At 37.5% G+C, this 19,708-nt stretch overlaps 1 protein-coding gene across 1 annotated transcript in view; it reads left to right on the top strand.

Annotated features, from left to right (window-relative positions):
• LOC149069454 (ubiquitin carboxyl-terminal hydrolase isozyme L3-like) overlaps positions 1 to 19,708 on the top strand; it is a 115,385-nt gene that overhangs the window by 3,260 nt on the left and 92,417 nt on the right. The window contains exons 3-4 of the mRNA XM_089249450.1: positions 3,286 to 3,414; positions 9,601 to 9,843. Coding sequence (XP_089105576.1) covers positions 3,286 to 3,414; positions 9,601 to 9,843 — 372 coding nt within the window. The remainder of the gene's footprint in view (positions 1 to 3,285; positions 3,415 to 9,600; positions 9,844 to 19,708) is intronic.

The following is a 19,708-nucleotide window of genomic DNA, read 5'->3' as shown; positions in this document are numbered from 1 at the left end:
AATCCCGTTATAACGAACTCCAAGAGACCAGAGAAATCATTTCGTTATAAAGGAACTTCAGGTTTTTGCATTGTTTCTATGTAAACTTATCTGGAAGAATAGGAAAGGGTTTGATGTGTGTGCGTGTGTGTGTGAAACGAGATTTTTTTTGCTATAATGGTATTTGTAAAAACAGGCTTCTACTGTATTAAGTAACATCATGTAAGTTGGAAACACATCCATTAATTGTGAAAGAAACAATCTTGTCAATAGATTTGTCAATATTTTCCAGGGCAGTCGTGGTTTTCTGTGTTTTTACCGTTGTTTTAGTTCAAGTTTTCTTGAATTTGTTATTTGATCAAAAATATTGATACAAGCAATTTTCAATGGATTTATTAAATGCAATATTATCATTCACATTTGGCTTGGGGGAGGGAAAGGGTTATCACCCTCTCCCATCCGTGGCTGCGTGGGGGCTCATTAATAAAATCACTTTTTTTCTACAAAAAAAATGTTAAGCCATGAAGGTAATTTGGGTTCAACGACCTTTCATGTTACATAGATTTTTGGCATTTGTATTTTATGTTTGTAGTTCGTTTATAGTTTATTCATTAATGTTTAATTAAATTTGAGTGATTAGGAGAAAAAAACAGATAATATAAAAACATGCATTCTTAATGATTAACAAGATTGGTTTTAGTTAATGAACAGTCAGTTAATTTTAATTAAAAAATATAATTTAAATAAAATCAGATTTACAATTTGAAAAAAATCATTTTTTTGATTTTTAAAAAAAATCATAATTTTTTTCATACCTTGCTCTAACTGTAGGCTGTGAAAGCAAGGGTTTTGTTTCTCTTTTCATATTTTAGCCCATACTCAGAAACACCTATATCAAATTTAATTTTATTCCTTGATTTTGCTGCGACTAGGGCAGTTGTTCTCAACTTTTCTTTCCTTTCAAACTGAGCACAATTCAGGTCTATCGCTATCTATGGGCGATTTATTACCTAGTGAGCTGTGCCTGTGGAAGTGTAACTGTGTGTATACCAAAGAATCTGAATGTGTATGCAGTGTTTTGATTTTTCAGTGCTGCCATCTATCTTTCAGAAGTGAAGTGAGTGATGTGTTATGATTGAGTTATATTTGCTCTGTTTGGAGGTCTGTTGCTCTCTGTGGTGAGACTTTTTAAAGGGGAGATCAGCTCGCAAGTGGTTCTCAACTAGGGGTGCGTGAACTGCTGTGCGAGAACTGCTTTGGGGGTGTGAGATAAAAACATCCAAGTGGGGGGTGTGGGAAGATAAGTTGTATTGCTCTGGAGGATGTGGGAAGGAAAAAAGGTTGGGAACTATATATATATATATATATTGCACTAAGGCTCCTATATTAAAGTTATTTTATGATGGGGGGGGGGGGTTGAGTTGGTTTTAACCGGAGGGGGGGGGGGACCGGACTGGTCTAAATTAACTTTGGCCAGGCTCAACCACTAAGTTTTACCAAGTGGTCAAAACTCAAACTTCAATTTCTTTTCCAATTTGTAAAAAAGTAGTATGATATTGTGCTGCCTTAATAACTCAGTTACATTAATGACTGAAAAAATGAAGTATATTTAAATGTATATTAATTATATTTGAGTAAAGATTTACTGTCAACTTTTGAATAAAATTGAATTTAAACAGGCTGGTAGTTATAAAACTTGCTATCAGAGCTGCAACTAGAAACGAAAATTTACTCTGTCACCTGAAGTCAGTCTATTCCCTACCCCCCACCCGCCATTATTTTAAACAGAAAAGCAGTTAACTCAGTGTCCTTCCTGATCTGCCTGGGGTGCAAGACCCCCCAACTGCCCTCTACTAGTTATTGCCGGTGCTGTGGGAAGACGTCATGATACTATCGCATCTCTATGAGAAATTACTTATAAAAAAAATTAATGATTGATTGCTGTTTCTTTCAACCATTTGAATTTGTTTGCAGTAGTAAATCAGGAGTGTTAAGGTTTTGGACATTGTGGCAAAACCAAAATGTATTTATCACATTCTCGCCGTATTGTTACCATGCATGAAAATATGACATGAAGTTAAAATTGCTATAAGCTGATAGAAAAAACAAAATTAAAAAACAAATGCTAAATGCAGTCACATGTGGGGACTCTGGGTTTCTGATAACTGTAGCTGAAAATGTCCTGTTTGAAAGTACAGTGAGCATCCCATTTGGCCAAACCGGACATGACGGCAGAAAAATGTTACTGCAGGGAGTCCCACACTGAGTAGTTAGTGCACCAACCTCTCTGTGAGTAAAAAAAGATGCCATTCGGAATCGGCAGTAAATTGTAGGTCCTGGTCTAATTAGGCCTTGGGTGCAGAAAATGATTGTGGTGCAACAAAAATGATCAATGATCAAAGGAGCCACTGAAAAAAAGGTTAGGTGGGATAAAAATTTGTCTATACAGTTAATACTCTCTGTAACGACTTTACTTTCTCCATTGGAAAGTTCTTGGAATAGACCCTATAAACCTCTCTAAATTCTTCTAATTATTCTGAGAAAAACTGAGTTCTATCAACCTCACTCTTCATTCAAAAAACAAATATCTTTCACATTTATTTAAATTAATATTAATGTATAGTAACTAAAAAATATGAAACTTAATCTCTTATTTACTTGTATTACATCATACAAGTTGAAAAAATCATATTATTCAAAATTGTTTGAAACATCAAAAGTACCTGATTTTAAATCAGTGATTTAAAAAAATATCACGTGGTTTAAATCGAGATACCAACATCAATTAATGTTGCCAAATGAAAACTACTTTAGAGACAAAATTTTCATTTATTGTATTTGAAGAACATCAATTTAGAAAATGTTTATATTCATTCAGCCTGAAGTGAACAGCATTTATTTTTAACTTATGAAAGTGTGTTTTTAAAATAAACAAGATCTTTGTGCATTTTTGAATACCTTGTATAAAAATAATAGAAACAAGTTTAATGGACCTGCTTCAGCATCCAGATTTTCGAGTTCTTGTCCTAAGGAGAGCAAAATATATACTATTTACTCTTGTATATAGTTTATATAATATATATATATTGGGTTTGGGATTTGGCAGGGGAGATTTATGAAATTTCTAAGAATGTTGTAGTTTGGGTGTCGCTGTATTGAGTATAAGGATATTAATGAAAGTCTGTAAAGAAAGTTACTAGAACCTAGGGGTTTTCAATATTTTTGTGGGCGAGTCAATCAGCCTCCAAAATCTGCAGGAGTTAAGTAGACCTATTTAATGAAATTACATTGCTTTTCATTTTATAGTACTTGGAAACTTTGGGAGTCTCGTCCAATTGGGCAGTATGTGATGTTTATGGCCTAGATGATGAACTTTTAGCACTGTTGCCATCACCAGTCCTTGGTTTTCTGTTATTGTTTCCTTCAGGAGCAGCTGTAAGTTTTCTTTAAAATTACTATTACTATTTTTCATTAGTGTGGTCTACTGTGTGTAAAATATTTGGCATAAAGTTTGTATTTCTTTACAGACCTGTCAGCTCTCCGGAAATTTTACCCTTTCTCCCACTCTCCAGAATTTTTAGAAGTTGCTAGATGATTGCAGATGGCGAAACTCATGAACCGCTTAACGGATAGGTGCAACTTACCTTTTGCATTTCCCAGTTCATTGAACAGATGACAACAATGAAACAACCAGATCGTTCTTTTGAAAATAAACATTTAGGCTATTCTGTTGAGTATTAAAATTTGAAATCTCTATCATAGTTTTACAATACTACATTATCACAGTAAGTTATAGTTTTCTCAACATCACATTTAACTAGAACAATATTTGGAACATTCTTACCATTTTCTGAGACAACAGGAAATACACTTATTTCGTTCACATCTTCCGTAACACTGTACTAACTTCAGCGGAACCAAGGTTGATTAGGAGACATCCCAGAGATGACTCATATCAGTCGGTCGGACCTTTGCATGCCTAACGGTTAGACACCCAAACCAGGACTGTATTGATTCACACATTAAGGCATCCACTCAGGCTACCGGTCCACCACAGTATTGAGAGCAAAGTCAGGCTAATGTCGAGACAGATCTGGAGGTAGCCAGAAAAGCTACCAGACAACCCATGGCGAGGACGACAAAGCTAATATTACATTGAATCATATGAGGTGTTACCTGGGTGAGCCATCAATCAAGCCATAGAGCAACTATGGAGTTCCAAATAATGCTAAGCATGTTCCATATTCAATACATCGCTATTGTTGAGAAATCACCTGACGAACGCCTCAACATGGTGTATATGATAGAATCGAATGTCTCGAAGAAATAAATCAGTGTTGTATCTCACTGTGTATTCGGTATTTATCTGAGATCGCTCCCATCATGCATCATGACAGGAACCAATCACTAGGACAATCACTAGTCACATGAGTTCCCCTCCCCACCTCCTGAAGCAACTTTTCGAGGTTGAGAGTCCCTTAATAAGTCATGAATACTCAATACAATCCTAACCTGCATACACCCCTTGTGAGCCATATATATACAGACGTCCAGTAACCCCAGACCCCCCATCCCCGTTTTCTTCGCATCAGCATCTACGACGAAACATTCTTTCTGACACAAGCTCGACCATGTACTATGCAAATAAAGCTGGGTTCAGACCCACTGCACTTTTGAACCACTCAAAAACCTGGTTTTTAGCCCACAGCATGGGGCAGTTTTGATGAAAAAACAGGTTTTTACGTGTTTGGACATCGAGTAGAGTGGCCACTTCAGACATGGCTTTACAGATTGCCATCCACGCACAGACAAAACAGATTGGCTCCAAGTTTGTCTTCTCTCACATGTGTATACAATTTCATCATTATCGTAAAGGTCAGTGCAATTAAAAAAAATAAGTAAAACATCACAAGAAACTCAAAGACTCGATTTCCATAGTATTGACAGTGTCACCCATAGCTCCGTAGTTTATTGCGGCCATCCGTAGGGACTACAGACCATCCGTAGAAGTTGGCAACTCTGAGTTTTTAAGGTTATTTGTGGGGTGTATGTGGACCATTTGGTTTATTAATTTTTCATTTGCTTAGTTTGAGGGTTCAACAAGTATAGTAGTCATTAAAAACTTCTGTCTGGATGGGAAAAATAATTTTGTATTTACTACTTCGTGGTCTTTTAGACAGTAACTAACATTCATCATTCAAAATTAGTCCACATTTTCTGTATTGGTGAAATAACAGTTTGAATGAAAAAGCAGTTGGATACATAGACCTATTCTAGGCTTGAGGATTCTTATGCTACCTAATAGCACTCGGTTGTCTTGTGTATTTTTAGAGCATGTGCAGAGGCATAAACGATATTTACAATGCTCTGCAAAGAGTTAGAAATGAAAATGCTTCATTTGTCAAAAACAATTACACTGGCATTGAACACTAAAATGTAAACAAATCCCTTTAAAAATGGTATGACAATGCTGTAAAACCCTTTCTTCTTGACTCATTTAAATGTTGGACCTTGTAATCTACACATGTGTTTTTGGATGTGGTCTCAAAAGTGTGTCTTCTTAAAAACCTACATGTTTTCATAATTTGCTGTGCATTGTCAAAGAGAGTTGACAGACTGGCCTGTGGAAGACTCCGAAAAAAGAATGTAATATATGCATATTGTGAGAAAAGATGGAAAAGAATTATCTGTGGTTACTAGTACAGTTTTGGCCAAATTGTTTTTAGCAAGTCATTTCTGCCATTTTGCTTTGGCTCGAGTCAGTCTTATGGGATATTGAAATAATGCTATGATTTTTTAAAAATAAAATTTTGAGGGATTTTTTATTTATTATCTTGTTGAACATGTTTCGGTGGGGGAAATCCAGTGATCATCGTATCGTCAGATTTCACTAACTTTTCCTCGGGTAAGGTTGATAACAAAAGACTGGTTCCTTGTTTCGGAGAAATAACTTTGATGTTTTGAGAGGAAGGTTAGCGGAAGTTTTCAAAGACCGGTTGGAATCACAGTAGGGGTGGTAGGTCAATGGGAAGAATTTAGTAAGAAGCTGCCCTCTGTTTTGCACGACGTCATACCCTTTTTTTGAAAAAAGCGTGTTTGTACATCACACTCTCTATGATTCAGGGATAGCATGCGTAGCTTTGTCTTGAAAAGAAAAGAGCATTCAGAGAGTATAAAAGTGGACGAGGTGACCTATCATTGTTCACTGATAAAAGAAGAGCATTGAAGAAAGTGATAAGGGATACAGGGTTCGCACATCCTTACAAACTCCTAACTTTTCATTTCCCTCTGGAAGGGCCCTTATAACTCCTTACTTTTTGCAGCCACACCTGAAAAAGTCCTTTTTTTTTTCTCTGAAGGGATGATCTTTCTTAGAATAGGCATTCCCCATGGTAATAGCATTGCCTAGAAAAATAAGAGGTAGCTTCCCCCGAATATAAAGAGGAAGAAAAGAGAAAAAAAACACTCTCTTCCTTTGTAATAGGAAATGTGAAAGCAGGGGATGGGATTGGAACATCCAATGGTTGTGCATACCTGCCAACCGTTAAGATTTTGTGATATTTAGTAAATTAATACGATTATACGCTTTTGCTTCTAAAAATGCGATTTTTTTTACTGAAAGTGTTTTCCTGCCTATGTCGCAAACTGGTCAGCGTTGGAAATCGATTGCCCGTAGAACGACATCACTCCGCTGAACCAGTAGCCGAAAATTCCAGGAAATATCTAGGAAGTTGTGCTGGAAGTGTGTGTGTGTGTGCCTAGAGTTGCTGCAAATATAAATAATTTTGTAAGAAAAATCTTTGTCGGCTGTGGTTTTTATTTTGAATAATTGGAGGGGGAATGAATATCACTTTTAGAATTTTTAGAATTTATGTGATGCTGTTATGAGTTATATTTTTGACTAATACTTGAAGGTTTTAGAACACTTTGGTGACAACAGAAAGCATTCATGTGGATTGATTATTTTATGAATTCTTATGATGCTGGGTAACAAATCAAAACTTGTAATTTTTGAACCACTTCTACATCTATATTTTTGAGAAGAGGGAAAGTTTGTTTGCTAATTAAAAATAAATTTCATATGTGCCCCACCCCTTTTTTTGCTGTAAAACTTGTAAGTTATGAAGTTTGCCATGACTCCTTAAAAACAGCTTGAAACTCCTTAAAAAGTCCTTAAAAACTCTTTACTTTTCATTTTGAAAATTTTGTATGAACCCTGGGATAGTGAAAAGGAAGTTGAATATAGGTTGGCAGATAACATAGGCTCTGACTCTAAATCATTTTTTAGATACGTCAATAATGGATGTAAGGGCACAGTTGGCCCCTTCTCGATAGGAGGGTCTAGGTTAGAGAGCAATGCAGGCATGTGTAATGCTTTCAATGACTTTTTCGCATTGGTTTTTAATGCAGATAACTATATTCAATGTACGGGGGTTGCATGGGGTGATAAAATCCTCAGCGATATTCAAGTGGAAGACGTGGAGGTCCTAAATCTTCTAAGAAATGTATGTGCAAGCAAAGCACCAGGACCAGATGATATCTATCCCAGGGTCCAAAGGGAATGTGCTAATGAATTGTTGGGGCCAGTCGCACAGATATACAGGAGTAGTGTTGCCGAGGGTATCGTCCCAAGGGATTGGAAACTTGCTAATGTTGTTCTGATATTTAAGAAGGGTAGTAGAGAAGCTGTGTCCAATTATCGTAAAGTGAGTTTGACGAGCTCCCTCTAGAAAATTTTGGAGATTATCATCAAAAGGCAGTTTGTGAAGTGGATAGACGTATTGGCGGATAATCAGCATGGGTTCAGTAAGGAAGAGTCATGTGTAACTAACCTCCTTTGCTTCTATGATCAAAGGTATGATCAGGCTTTGGATAATGGCAGTGCCGTCTTAACGCATGGGCCTACCTGGGCCACGAGAGAAGAGGGGCCTCACAAAAATGAGATTTGGTTGGCATTTTCTGTAATTTACCTGGTAGGTCCTCAGAAAAACCACTTGGCCCGGGGGCCCATGGTGTTCTTAAGACGGTCGTGGGTAATGGCAAGAATGTAGATGTTGTTTACCTTGATTTCCAGAAGGCATTCGTTCGGGTCCAACATGGTGAACTCTTGAAGCGTTTACACGAGATTGGAATAGGGGGGGGGGCAACTTGCTGAATTGGATAGAATCATGGTTGAGAGATAGGTCGCAACGAGTTATGGTAAACAGGGAATTCTCTGGGCCTTGGCCCCATACCTTTTTCACTTTTTATCGAATAACTCGATCAGGGTATCATGGGATTGATAGCAAATTCGCAGATGACGTGAAGCTAATGCAGGTAATCGGGAATCAAAGCAATAGGGAGTTGCTCCAGAGCAACTTAAACAGGATTATAGCATGGGTAAATGAATGGAGCATGGCGTTTAGCATTGACAAGCGCATAGACGCTCACTTTGGTTCGAACAACCCATGGTTCTCGTACGAGTGGAATGGTGTCGCTATTCCGGATGTAATTAGGGTCACCGATTTGGGAATTCTCATTGATGAGTGGCTCAAGTTTCCTGAACATTGTATAGAATGCTTGGTTTGATTTTCAAAAAAGTCTCTTCGCGTTCTCCTAAAGTCATTCTTCTGCTTTTTCGAGGTTTAGTTTCTCCTGGACTGGAGTATGCTGTAAGGTTTTGGAGACCATACCTACAGAGGGACATAGACTTGGTTAAAGGGGTGCAGAGAAGAGCTGTGCGTGTCCTTATTGGCACACAGGGATTGAGTTATGAAGAAAGACTTCATTTTTTAAACGTTTACATTGGATGAGCGCAGGTGTCGGGGAGATATGATCGAAGTGTTCAAAATTTTCAACAGGATGGATAGGATGGACCATGAACTTTTAGTACACCGCCAATCGATTGCTTTTACAAGGGGACACTAGTGTCGATTGGTAAGGGACAATGCAAGATTATGGTGTCGCAGGGGGGAATTTTTCTCTAATAGGGTTGTTAATAAATGGAATAGCTTACCCCCGTAGGTAGTAAATTGTAACACAATTGACAGAAATACGATAAAGAAAAAAGAAATACGATAAACATGTTGGGGTAAATCAAGAAGCTATCCATACTTAGAATAAGACAACTATAATATTCTTTATGGGCATTGTATCATGTGTATATATTGTTTATAATTTTTGTGATTGTGTTTTTAATTGGGTTGCAGTATTTTTGAATAATGACATCCATATTTGTTATGGCCATCTTTTTCTCAGCTACCTCGTTGGGCATTTCGCCTGTTGTGGCGTTGTATTTATACTATGCTATATGCTATGATTATGTTGTCTAGCCCCCCCCCCCAGTCCTACCTTTTCTGATTTTTTGAGTGGCAGCTTTGCATATTCTCTAGTGTGGGCGTACTGAATTTGTTTAGCTATTTTTTTTAAATTAAATATTTGTTTTTGCTTCAACATTTCTTTCAATCATGAGTAACTTGAATTCTTATGAATCATTCATAACAATTTTAATTACAACTTGAGAAACTAATATGATGAGTGTGGTGAGCAAACCGCCATATATTCATTTGATCAATCTTGAATAATTGATTTAATTCTTTTATATAGTCTGAAATATATATATGCATGTTTGTATAATTGTAGCAAGCTGAGTATTTTGAAAAGAAGGAAAAGGAAATGGCGGAGAACAAATCTCAGATACCGGAGAAGTTATTTTATATGAAACAGACTATTAAGAATGCTTGTGGGACCATTGCCCTGTTGCATGCCCTTGCAAACAACAAAGAAAAGATTGGCTTAACAGAATCATCTCCTCTGTTCAAGTTTCTTCAAGAGAGTGACAAACTTTCTCCAGAAGAGCGAGGCAAGCTGTTGGAAACTTTTGAGGTATGCCCGATACAGTTTATAAGGAAAAATAATGAAAACCAAACTGAGCGTCAAATTAAAGTGTAAAATCAATTTATATGGCAAACATATACCAGATGAAATGACGGCTGTCAGGATTTAAAGTTCTGTCTAGTAGATATATTTTTGCCTTCAACAAAAACATTGTGTAATTATATGATACACAGGATTTTCTTAAACTCTTTCAACAAAAAAACGAAAGGTCACAAATATCAAGGAGAAAATCTTATTTGCAATGGAACTTATAATAGGGCACTAATTACATTTGTAGTGCCAGAAAGTTTTGATGACTGGCCTGTTCAAGTACATATTATTAACCCGACCTTAATCCACAGGGGTGTGCCTTATAACAGAGAAGACAAGAAATGTTCAGATTATAATATATATTATGGGTCCAATACTCAAGGATTCCCAAGAGTATAATACTCTTTGATGATGTTTGTCAAACATTAAAAAAAATTATCACAAATTTTGTAGTTATCCCAGCTAATATAATGTGTCAACTAACGTTAAAGTTGGTTTTAATTTATAATTTCAGATTTTAATTTTTTTATTGTGACAACATGACAATGTACAAAAAGACAAACAGTAGCAAAAAAAATATGTACATACATAGAATACAAAATTGGGACTTGTGACCCGAAGGGACTAGGGTGTCCTTCCAGCAGGTCTATAAGAATAGTCTATTATATGTTAGTAAAGCCGGTTTCGTTTATGATGAAAATGATGGCTTTCGTTAGAAAACTCTCCTGTTCCTTAAGAAAATGTTGATAATTTCCATTTAAAGAGCAGTTCGGAAGAGCAATAGGTGAGGGTGACACAATTTATGTGATACAGTACAGTGTTGCGGCGACTCACTGATTGATCACTGAAGACACGCCGTGTGCAAAAACGCATGGACACGTAGAAAAAATAAAAAGTGTGACAAGCGATGAGAAAGAAAATATTATGCTGGAGTCTTCACATGTTTCGCATTTCATTCGGTGTAGGGATGGCCACCAGTCACAAGAAACACGTCTTGAATTTGAATATGAAAGTGGAGGTCATAGGTTCAAAAGAAGAACGAAATTTAAGTGTTACAGAGATAACAAAAAAGTTTGCTATTTGAAAAACTCAATGTTATGACATTATCAAAAGAAAATGGGAAATTCGAGCCGAATGGTTGAATGGAAATGGAGAAACAAAACATAACATGCACAAGACTGAAAATGAGCAAATTAACAAAATTGTATGGGAATGGTTTGTGGACGCCAGATCTAGAAAACTGCTGATATCTGAGCCAATGGTTCAAGCTAAAGAAAAAGAAAAAATTGCTGAACAACTTGGGAAGGAAGATTTCCAGGTATCCAATGGGTGATGAGAAGGTTTTCAAAAACGACATTCAATAAAATTCAAGGAAGTATATGGTGAAGCTGCTGATGCTGATCCTGTGAATAATTGGAGCGAAAAACTTTTGAAATTAATTCAAGGATACAATGTTAAAAACAGCAAATGGGGATGAAACCGGATTGTTTTAAAGGGCCCTAGCAAACAAAACTGTTTGCTTGAAGGGAGAAAAAAAGTGTGGATGACAGTTAAAATCATGGAAGAGTGGCTTGTTGCCCTTAATGCCAGAATGAAGAAACAAAAATGACAGGTTCTGCTATTTCTCTTGACAATGCAACTTGTCATCCTCACATTCAGCTTTCTAATGTTAGACTGGCTTTTTTCCCACATAACAGAACTACTGTTACACAGCCAATCATGGCCCCCACAAGGGGTGGGCTGACAAGGCTCCAGCCCTGGGACCCGGGAGGATTTTAATCATTTTTTGTTTTTCACGCTATAAATTCATCATAAAGGGGGCCCCGTGGAAGTCTGGTCAGGGGCCTGTAAAAGATCCCAGCCTAGGGGCCCTGCTTCAGGATGTGGGGGCCATGCAGCCAATGGATCAAGGAGTCATTCGCAATGTTCCCACAAATTACACTGGTAAACAAAATTTCACTTTTTTTGTGTTTCTTTGATCAAATAGGGCCATTCTTATAGTATTTTCCCCACTGATTCCGAATCTGCTTTCAGAATTTGTCTGTCAGGCGTAGTTTTTGAGTAATACACATTTAAAATTTTGAAAACTTATATTTTTCGCATTTGCTTACAAATTAAAATAACTTAAATTCTAATATTAATGGCAGTTCAAAAGGTATTTTTACATGATTTTCTTCTGTATTTTGTAGCAGGAATATCTCTTTTTAATGTCCAACGGTAATTGTCTAGCATGTTTGGGCTCCACTTGCCTTGATAATGCGATTGCATGATGGATATGTCTTGGTGGATCGCTCACTGTACTCATCGCTGACATCACCTAGATTTTCTTTTTATAGGGAAGAAATCCAAATGTGAATGAAGGAAATGTATCTTCAGTGAGACATATTGCAACCAAGAGCTTTATAGTTCTGAAGTAATTCCTCCACAAGGTCCTTATATTTGTCCGTCTTGTTATTTCCAAGAAAGTTCTGGACTACTTTCTTGAATGACTCCCATACTGGTGTTTTTTGCTCATTTAGGGTGTCATCGAACTCAGGATCGTTCATTAATTCTCGAATTTGAGGGCCAACGAATATGCCTTCCTTGATTTTAGCGTCACTGACCTGTGGAAATTTGTTTTTTAGAAAGCTAAAACCGTCACCGTTTCAAAATTCATTCCTTTAAAAAAAAATTCATTAATCCCATTTTAATGAATAGATGTGGCAGGTAGACTTTCCGGGGGTTCACTAGGGGCTGACATGTTTGGTTCCCGGAACGAGCTGTCTTCTTGGTGACCATTGTTTTTTTATATAATGGTTTTGTCTATCTCTGCTGTTTCACAAGTACAAGAAATAGTAAAATTTGGTATATCCTAGTTGAAGACCGAGTACAAGAGCAATGACTTTCAAATCTCTGCAAAAGTGCCAGGCATGTCTTTCATACTGAACCATCTGTAATAAAACTTTCATGTTTTCATATGTCTCCTTCATGTGGGCCCCGTAAGCGATGGGAATGGAGGGGTTTTCATTACCATTGTGCAAAAGTACTGCTTTCAAGCTGGTTGTAGAGGAATCTATGAATAACCTCCACTCTAGGGGATTAGACTGATGCCCCAATGCAACGTACAGAGCATCGACATCATTGCACTAGACTAAGTGATCTTCCTTCGAAAAAAAGTGCTCAAATTGCTTTGGTCGAGGAGCAAAGCTTGGACTGGAATTTCCTAGAAAGGGTGAAAGGGACTCGTAATTCCCTTGTCCCCGTGGCTAGCACATGATCAGAGGTATCTCAAAAGAATCTTGATGTACTATTTCATAATATTTAGTCAGATGAGGCAAGTTTTAATATTCATAATACCCATTAGGCTAAAAATGTTGATCTTCTAAGTATAGATTATAACTCATTAACTGCCAATTTTTTTTTTGAAATTTTTGGCCGTATAAATTATATATATGCACAAAAAGTTGTAAACGTAAAGCACGTAAAATTCCAAAATCCCCAAATAGGGATCATGGCAGCTAATGGGGCAGCTGGTTCAGCTAACCCACAACAATGGAAAATGCAACTGCGGAAAACTGGTGCCTGATGGACGATTTCTGATGACGGGTTCAGAATCAGCATCAAAAAATACGTAAGAAACAGTACTCAGCATCCAAAAAACAAAAACCTTGTTTACCAGTGTTATCGGAGCTTTGTAATGCAATAACTGCTGGCAAAGATGAAAAATGCATCAAGTTTATTGGAATTAACAAAATCTATTGATTTACTTGGGATGTGATATTGCGGGTTTCAAAAGCATGAAAAAAAGTTGATAATGGAACCATAACTCTTTGTTTTGCAAAAGCAAACTTCCCCGGAGAAATCAGTTCAATAGAAGAATCAGTCAATCATGAAATTGATAATCTACAAGACTCATTAAATGCAGCAAAAGTAGGATTGCATGCAATAGACTTCGTAACAGTGGATGATGAACTAGCAACGACAGCACTGTATTAAAACTGTATTGGAACTGCTATTTTGGGGCAGCTTACCAATGAAAGCAGCAGCAGTGATGAAGAAGAGAAATCCAACACAGTTGTAGAAAATGATCTTAGGATAAACTCGTACACAAGTGCAGTTCAGTGCCTTACGAATTTACAGGACTTTGCAGCTTATAAAAATGACATGGAGCTTTTGAGCATGATAAACAGTGCTTGAATGTTTGCAGAAAACTGTATTGTAAGAATGATGCTGGTACAGAAAAAACTGTACTTGATTATTTCAAAAAATAATTCACGTATAGTTATGTAAATATGGCCACAAATGTATAATCTTTATTTCACAAAGGTTATTGGTTGTTGATCTCACTGTCTCTATTTTGAAAAAGGTTGCATCATTTCTCAATTACTTGTATGTGTTCCTTCTATTGCTATTCAGGAGAGCATTTTATAATGATTTTTAACTATTTGCACATTAAGTATGAAATTTAAAATGTGTAGTAATTTGAAATAACATGAAAACATAAAAAATACGGTAATAATATACATGTCACTTTAATACTCATTGGTCTATAGTATTTTGGATGATATTCTGAAAATTTAAGTTTTGCCTAATGATAGAAAAAAAAAATACTGAATATGTTTTTGTGTGCACCTTTATAAAATGGAAACCTGTCTGTAACAGAAAAAAATTTCATTCCCTTGACGTTCTGTTTTATACAGGTTTCACTGTATATACTTTTTTTTCTCCAATCAACCATTTATCCAGTTGATTTTAATTTATTATTTAATTTCATTAATCCAAGATAGCAAGCTCTGGAATTTTTTCATTAGATGTTCATCTTGAAATATGCTTGCAATAAGTTTTTAAAAATCACCCCTTCTACTCTTTCCATTTAAACTACTCCCATCATCTACAGTTGATGAGTGCAGTATCATGCTCCATCGCTTTCTGATGATTCAGGATACAGAGGAAAAAGGGAATTTTCTCTCAGGCATACTGCTCACGATCTTGTGATGTAGTTTTCAGGATGGGTCCAATATAACTAAAACTGCATATCCTACTGAGCGAGCCATTGATAATTAAAGGACAATCCAGAATTGCTGTTGGATGCTACTGGAGAAGTTGAGGTCCAGCATGCAGATGCATTGTATGATAATGCTGGATAATCAACTGAGTGAAATGATGCTCTTTTGGAAGAAGGATCAGATTTTGACTTTACAACCTATGGGCATGTCATAATTTTCCGCCCGCCCTGAAAATTCACCATCACCAGTGAATGGATTCAACTGCAGAATTTTGCACTTTGAAAGGAGAGTTCCTGATTTTCTTGAAGAAGACAATTCTGATTGGAGTTCTTCTTCTTGAACTTTTATAACCCATATACATAATGCATGTTTCAGTTCTTGAGTGGTGAGAAACTGTGTTCCTTTCAGATGCAGTGAGTTTGCAGCTGTCGATGAATCTGAAGGCATATGCCGTGACTTGCTAAAGAGAAGTAAGGGAGGCCAACCTGTCGATAATTTCTATGTCATGTGCAATACCAACAAACACAGATTGGTTGCAAGAAATATTTTTCTTCTCAGTCAAAGCTTCATCCACAGAGCTGCACAACACAGGTTTGTCTGCGAGCTGACCTGGCTTGGAAAGGAACTCTGGACCATACCACCATAGGGGAAATACCTTCAATTTGTTGGCTGGTATTCCTTGTGCGTGCAATCAGCAGGATTGTTGGTTTTATCAATATGATTCCAATGACCCTCAAGGAGGAGCTCGTGAATTTTTGTCACTTGATGAGCCACAAACGTCTTCCACCGTTTTGGATGTGAAGAGTCAGGCTAGAACTATTGTTGAGTCAGTCCAACATATGTTTGTGTAGACCAGACGTAGGGCATTGTATGTAAACTTGATGAGTCTTGCAAGCAGCACTACTCCACAAAGTTCAAGTCGAGGCAAGGTTGTTGGTTTTACAGAGGCCACTCGTGTCTTTGTTGTTACTAGTTGAACCTTTGCAATGCCTTCACTAAAACTGTTCAAATGTACACAACCGTGGAGTAAGCCTTTTCTGATGCATTGCTAAAACCGTGAATTTCTAACATATGTGGAGAAATTTGCATTATGTATCTTGGAATTTGAATGTCTTCCACTTGCTTGAAGTCTTGATAAAATGCTATTTTTTCATCCCAAGACAGTTCACCCTTCCATATTTCTTGTATTAGAATCTTGACATTGATTACAGCAGGAGCCAACCATCTAAGTGGGTCAAACACTTTGGAGATGTGTGATAGAACAGAGTGCAATTGCTGTTATATATTCACCGGTGGTGATTTTGAATTGAAAACAAATACATTATCTTTTGGCTTCCATAAAATGCCCAAATTTTTGATGTCGGCATCTATTTCGAATGTAGTACCTGTTGCATGAAAGTCATTCGGTAGAGGTACAAGAACGTCGTCTTCATTTGATGCCCACTTTTTTATGACTAATCCACCATTTTAAACATATCGCAAAATGGCAACCAGTCGTTAAGTTTGTCACTGAATGAAGGCAGTTCAATTTTCGGTAAGCACTTGGAACTAGTTTGTGAATTTACAGTACCTGCTTGACGAAGATCCGACTTGCCAAATCATCGAATTCCACTTCATGGGCTACCAGGTGAATGTTGAAACAGGAAATAAAACTATTTTATCTGCAAAAAATGTGAAAATGAAACAGCAAAAAGCAACCAGGAAGATGCTGACACAAAACTGGATGGACAAATACTTAACAGAACTTCAAAAGGAGGTGAGAAAGACTATGGAACGAGCAACAGAAAAAATTCTTCAGAGACAGCAAGACCTCGACAAAGAAATAACACCCAAAGAAATGAAATAAAACTGGTTGAATTTATCTCAAAATACATAGACTATTTCACAGGGCAGATGGAGAATTTGATAGATCTAATAAGACAAACAATGAAGGAAAACAGGGAAATCAAAATGGAAAACAAGAAGCTGAAATCAGATATAGAAGGCTTAAAGTACCATATGAATGAATTTGAAACCGAGCCAGATGAACAATATTGAAGTAAAAGGAATACCGGAGATGGCAGATGAAAATGTATAGGAATTAATACAGGTGGTAGAAACACAGTTGAGTATCCAGGAAACAACAAATTGAAAATACAAACAGAGTTACAACATGTAATGAAAATATACCAAAACCAATCGCATCAGATTTAATAGCGAGAACTCAAAAAAAATCTGGCTACAAAAAGCTAAAAGTTAAGACAATCTTACAGCAGACAAGATAAATGAAGTTTTTCGAGACACCAGAATTTATGTAAATGAGCACTTAACCATGGAAAATAAGAGATTATTCTACCTCATAAGACAATGTAAAACAAGAATCAAATACAAGTTTGCCTGGGTGAAAGAAGAAAAGATTTTTCTCTAGAGAGACAACACAATTGTAAAGTAATTCGAGTACACAAAAGTAATTCGAGTACTAAATGAAGAACAATTAAATAAGTTAGAAGCAAATGCCAATAATTCCTGAGGACTTATTCGAGAATCAATATCAGTAATCTCTGGAGGAAATCAGTGAAGTCAAGAAATTCATCAATCAATATGGAAAAACAGATAAATCATTAACATTTCTTGTATTGAACATTCAAAGTCTTAGGACAAATTTTGACAACTTATTAATATTTTTGAGAATATTAAGTGAACCAATAGATATATGTTTAAGTGAAATATGAATTGAAGATGAAATATTCAGCTACTATATTGCAAGCTTTGAAAATACAAATGAGTATCATTGTTATGTAAACTGTAGAACTTATAATAGGTCAGTAATAATGTATAAATAAATGATAAAATAAATGATAATTTAGCCGCTGTGGTGGTCGAGTGGTTATAGTGCCGGACTCGTGATGTGAGGATCCGGGTTCGAACCCCACAGTGGTGGTCTGCTGAAGTTGGTTTTCTGTGGTTCCCAACTTCAAGGCGCAAATGCGAGCCGATCTCCCCGTTAAAAAGTCTCGCCACAGAGAGCAACAGTCCTACAACGGTAAATCATTCAACCATAACACTTCACTCATAGTTAGAAAAACTGGGGGCAGATGACAGCACTACACATAACAAGCATTACACAGAAACAAAACTTTACGTCAGGTTGCACTACACGTACACGCACATTCCCGCAGGTACCGATTCGTTGGGGTTCGTTGGGGGGGTTCCATGTGTGGTGTAGCAGTAGTAGGTGGGGCCTCCAAAAAATGGCTCGGGGATCCATGATGTTCTTAAGTCAGCCACCTCGTTGGGCAATTTGCCTGTTGTGGCGTTGTATTTGTATTTGTATTTGTATTTAATGTATATCAATAGCAAAATCAAATCTAAAGAAAAGCCATTCAAAATTTGTCTCATCTGAAGAATTATGTATCAGATTCCAGATTTTATGATACTAATATATTATTATACCGCTCACATTGATATGATATATAATCTACACTGCTCAAAACAATTAGGGGAGCACATGGTTTTAACAAAATTACGCAAAGATGTATACCGATAAGTAACATAGAATGAATCATCCATAATTTAAAGCCTAGCAGGAAACGGAAGAAGAAAACTTCATATGCAAATCAAAGTTCATGACGTCAAAAACCAGAAAAAGGAGATAAGGGCAGAAATCGGGATGTTGCAGAAACGTCTGTTTTACTGCCGTAACTGTGAAATTCGATTGCGCAGTATTTTTTTTTTTGAGACAAGGTGACTTGAGGACGTCTCAACAACGTGATTTACCGGAATCCATGGCATGGCGTGTTATAGGCAGACTGGAATCCGGGCAAACACAACGTAGTGTCGCGGACACTGTTGGAGTCGCCAGAAGTGTTGTTGTAAGGCTGTGGAATCGATTCCAAGAAACAGGAAATGTTAGACGTCGACCAGGGCAAGGTTGGCCACGCGCCACTACAGCAACTGATGACCGCTATATACAGTTAACAGCCCGTCGAAACAGAACAGAGAATGCTACGCAGCTGCAAAGACGGTTGCTCTTGGCAACAGGACGAAGGGTGTCCAGCCAAACAGTACGTAATCGGCTTCATCAGGGAGGGCTCTATGCACGTAGGCCAATGATCTGTATTCCGTTGACCCCACGCCACCGTGCGGCCCGAAGAAGATGGGCTGCTGAACATCGAGATTGGGAGCAACATGATTGGAGCCAAGTGCTGTTTACAGACGAGTCCCGATTCAGTCTGGAGTGTGACACCCTACGTGTTCTGGTATGGAGGGACAGAGGCACTCGAAATAACCCCGCATTCATTCGTGAAAGGTCACAATACAGATGAGCTGGTTGGATGGTATGGGGTGGAATCAGCATAGGCGGACGTACGGACCTGCATATCATTCGGAATGGCACTTTGACGGCCCGAAGGTATGCAGACGAGATACTGCGGCCTCATGTCATCCCTTACGCTGGAGCCATTGGAAATTCCTTTGTTTTCCAGGATGATAATGCCCGACCGCATAGAGCTCGTCTGGTGGAGAACATGCTTGAAACTGAAACAATACAGCGTATGGAATGGCCAGCATGCTCTCCTGACCTGAAGACAATCGAGCATGTTTGGGACATGCTCGGACGACGCATTGCTGCGCGACCAAGGCCACCTGTTACTGTCCGAAACTTGCAGATTGCACTTCTTGAGGAGTGGAACAGTATTCCCCAAAGTCTGATCGATAACCTCATCGCATCCATGGCAAACAGGTGTGCAGCAGTCTTAGCTGTTCGAGGAGACCACACGCCCTATTAAAACTCATGCATCATGTCTAAACAGTACTTTTTTTTATCGTTTACATGTAACCAAATTGTTGCCCTAAATCAT

This window comes from Pholcus phalangioides, unplaced genomic scaffold (assembly GCF_987345545.1).
Source record: "Pholcus phalangioides strain wild (caught in Gottingen) unplaced genomic scaffold, Ppha-v1.0 ptg000022l_1, whole genome shotgun sequence".
Classification (NCBI taxonomy): Eukaryota; Metazoa; Arthropoda; class Arachnida; order Araneae; family Pholcidae; genus Pholcus; species Pholcus phalangioides.
Note: the sequence above shows the minus strand (reverse complement) of the source record. Positions and strands in the feature narration are given on the sequence as shown.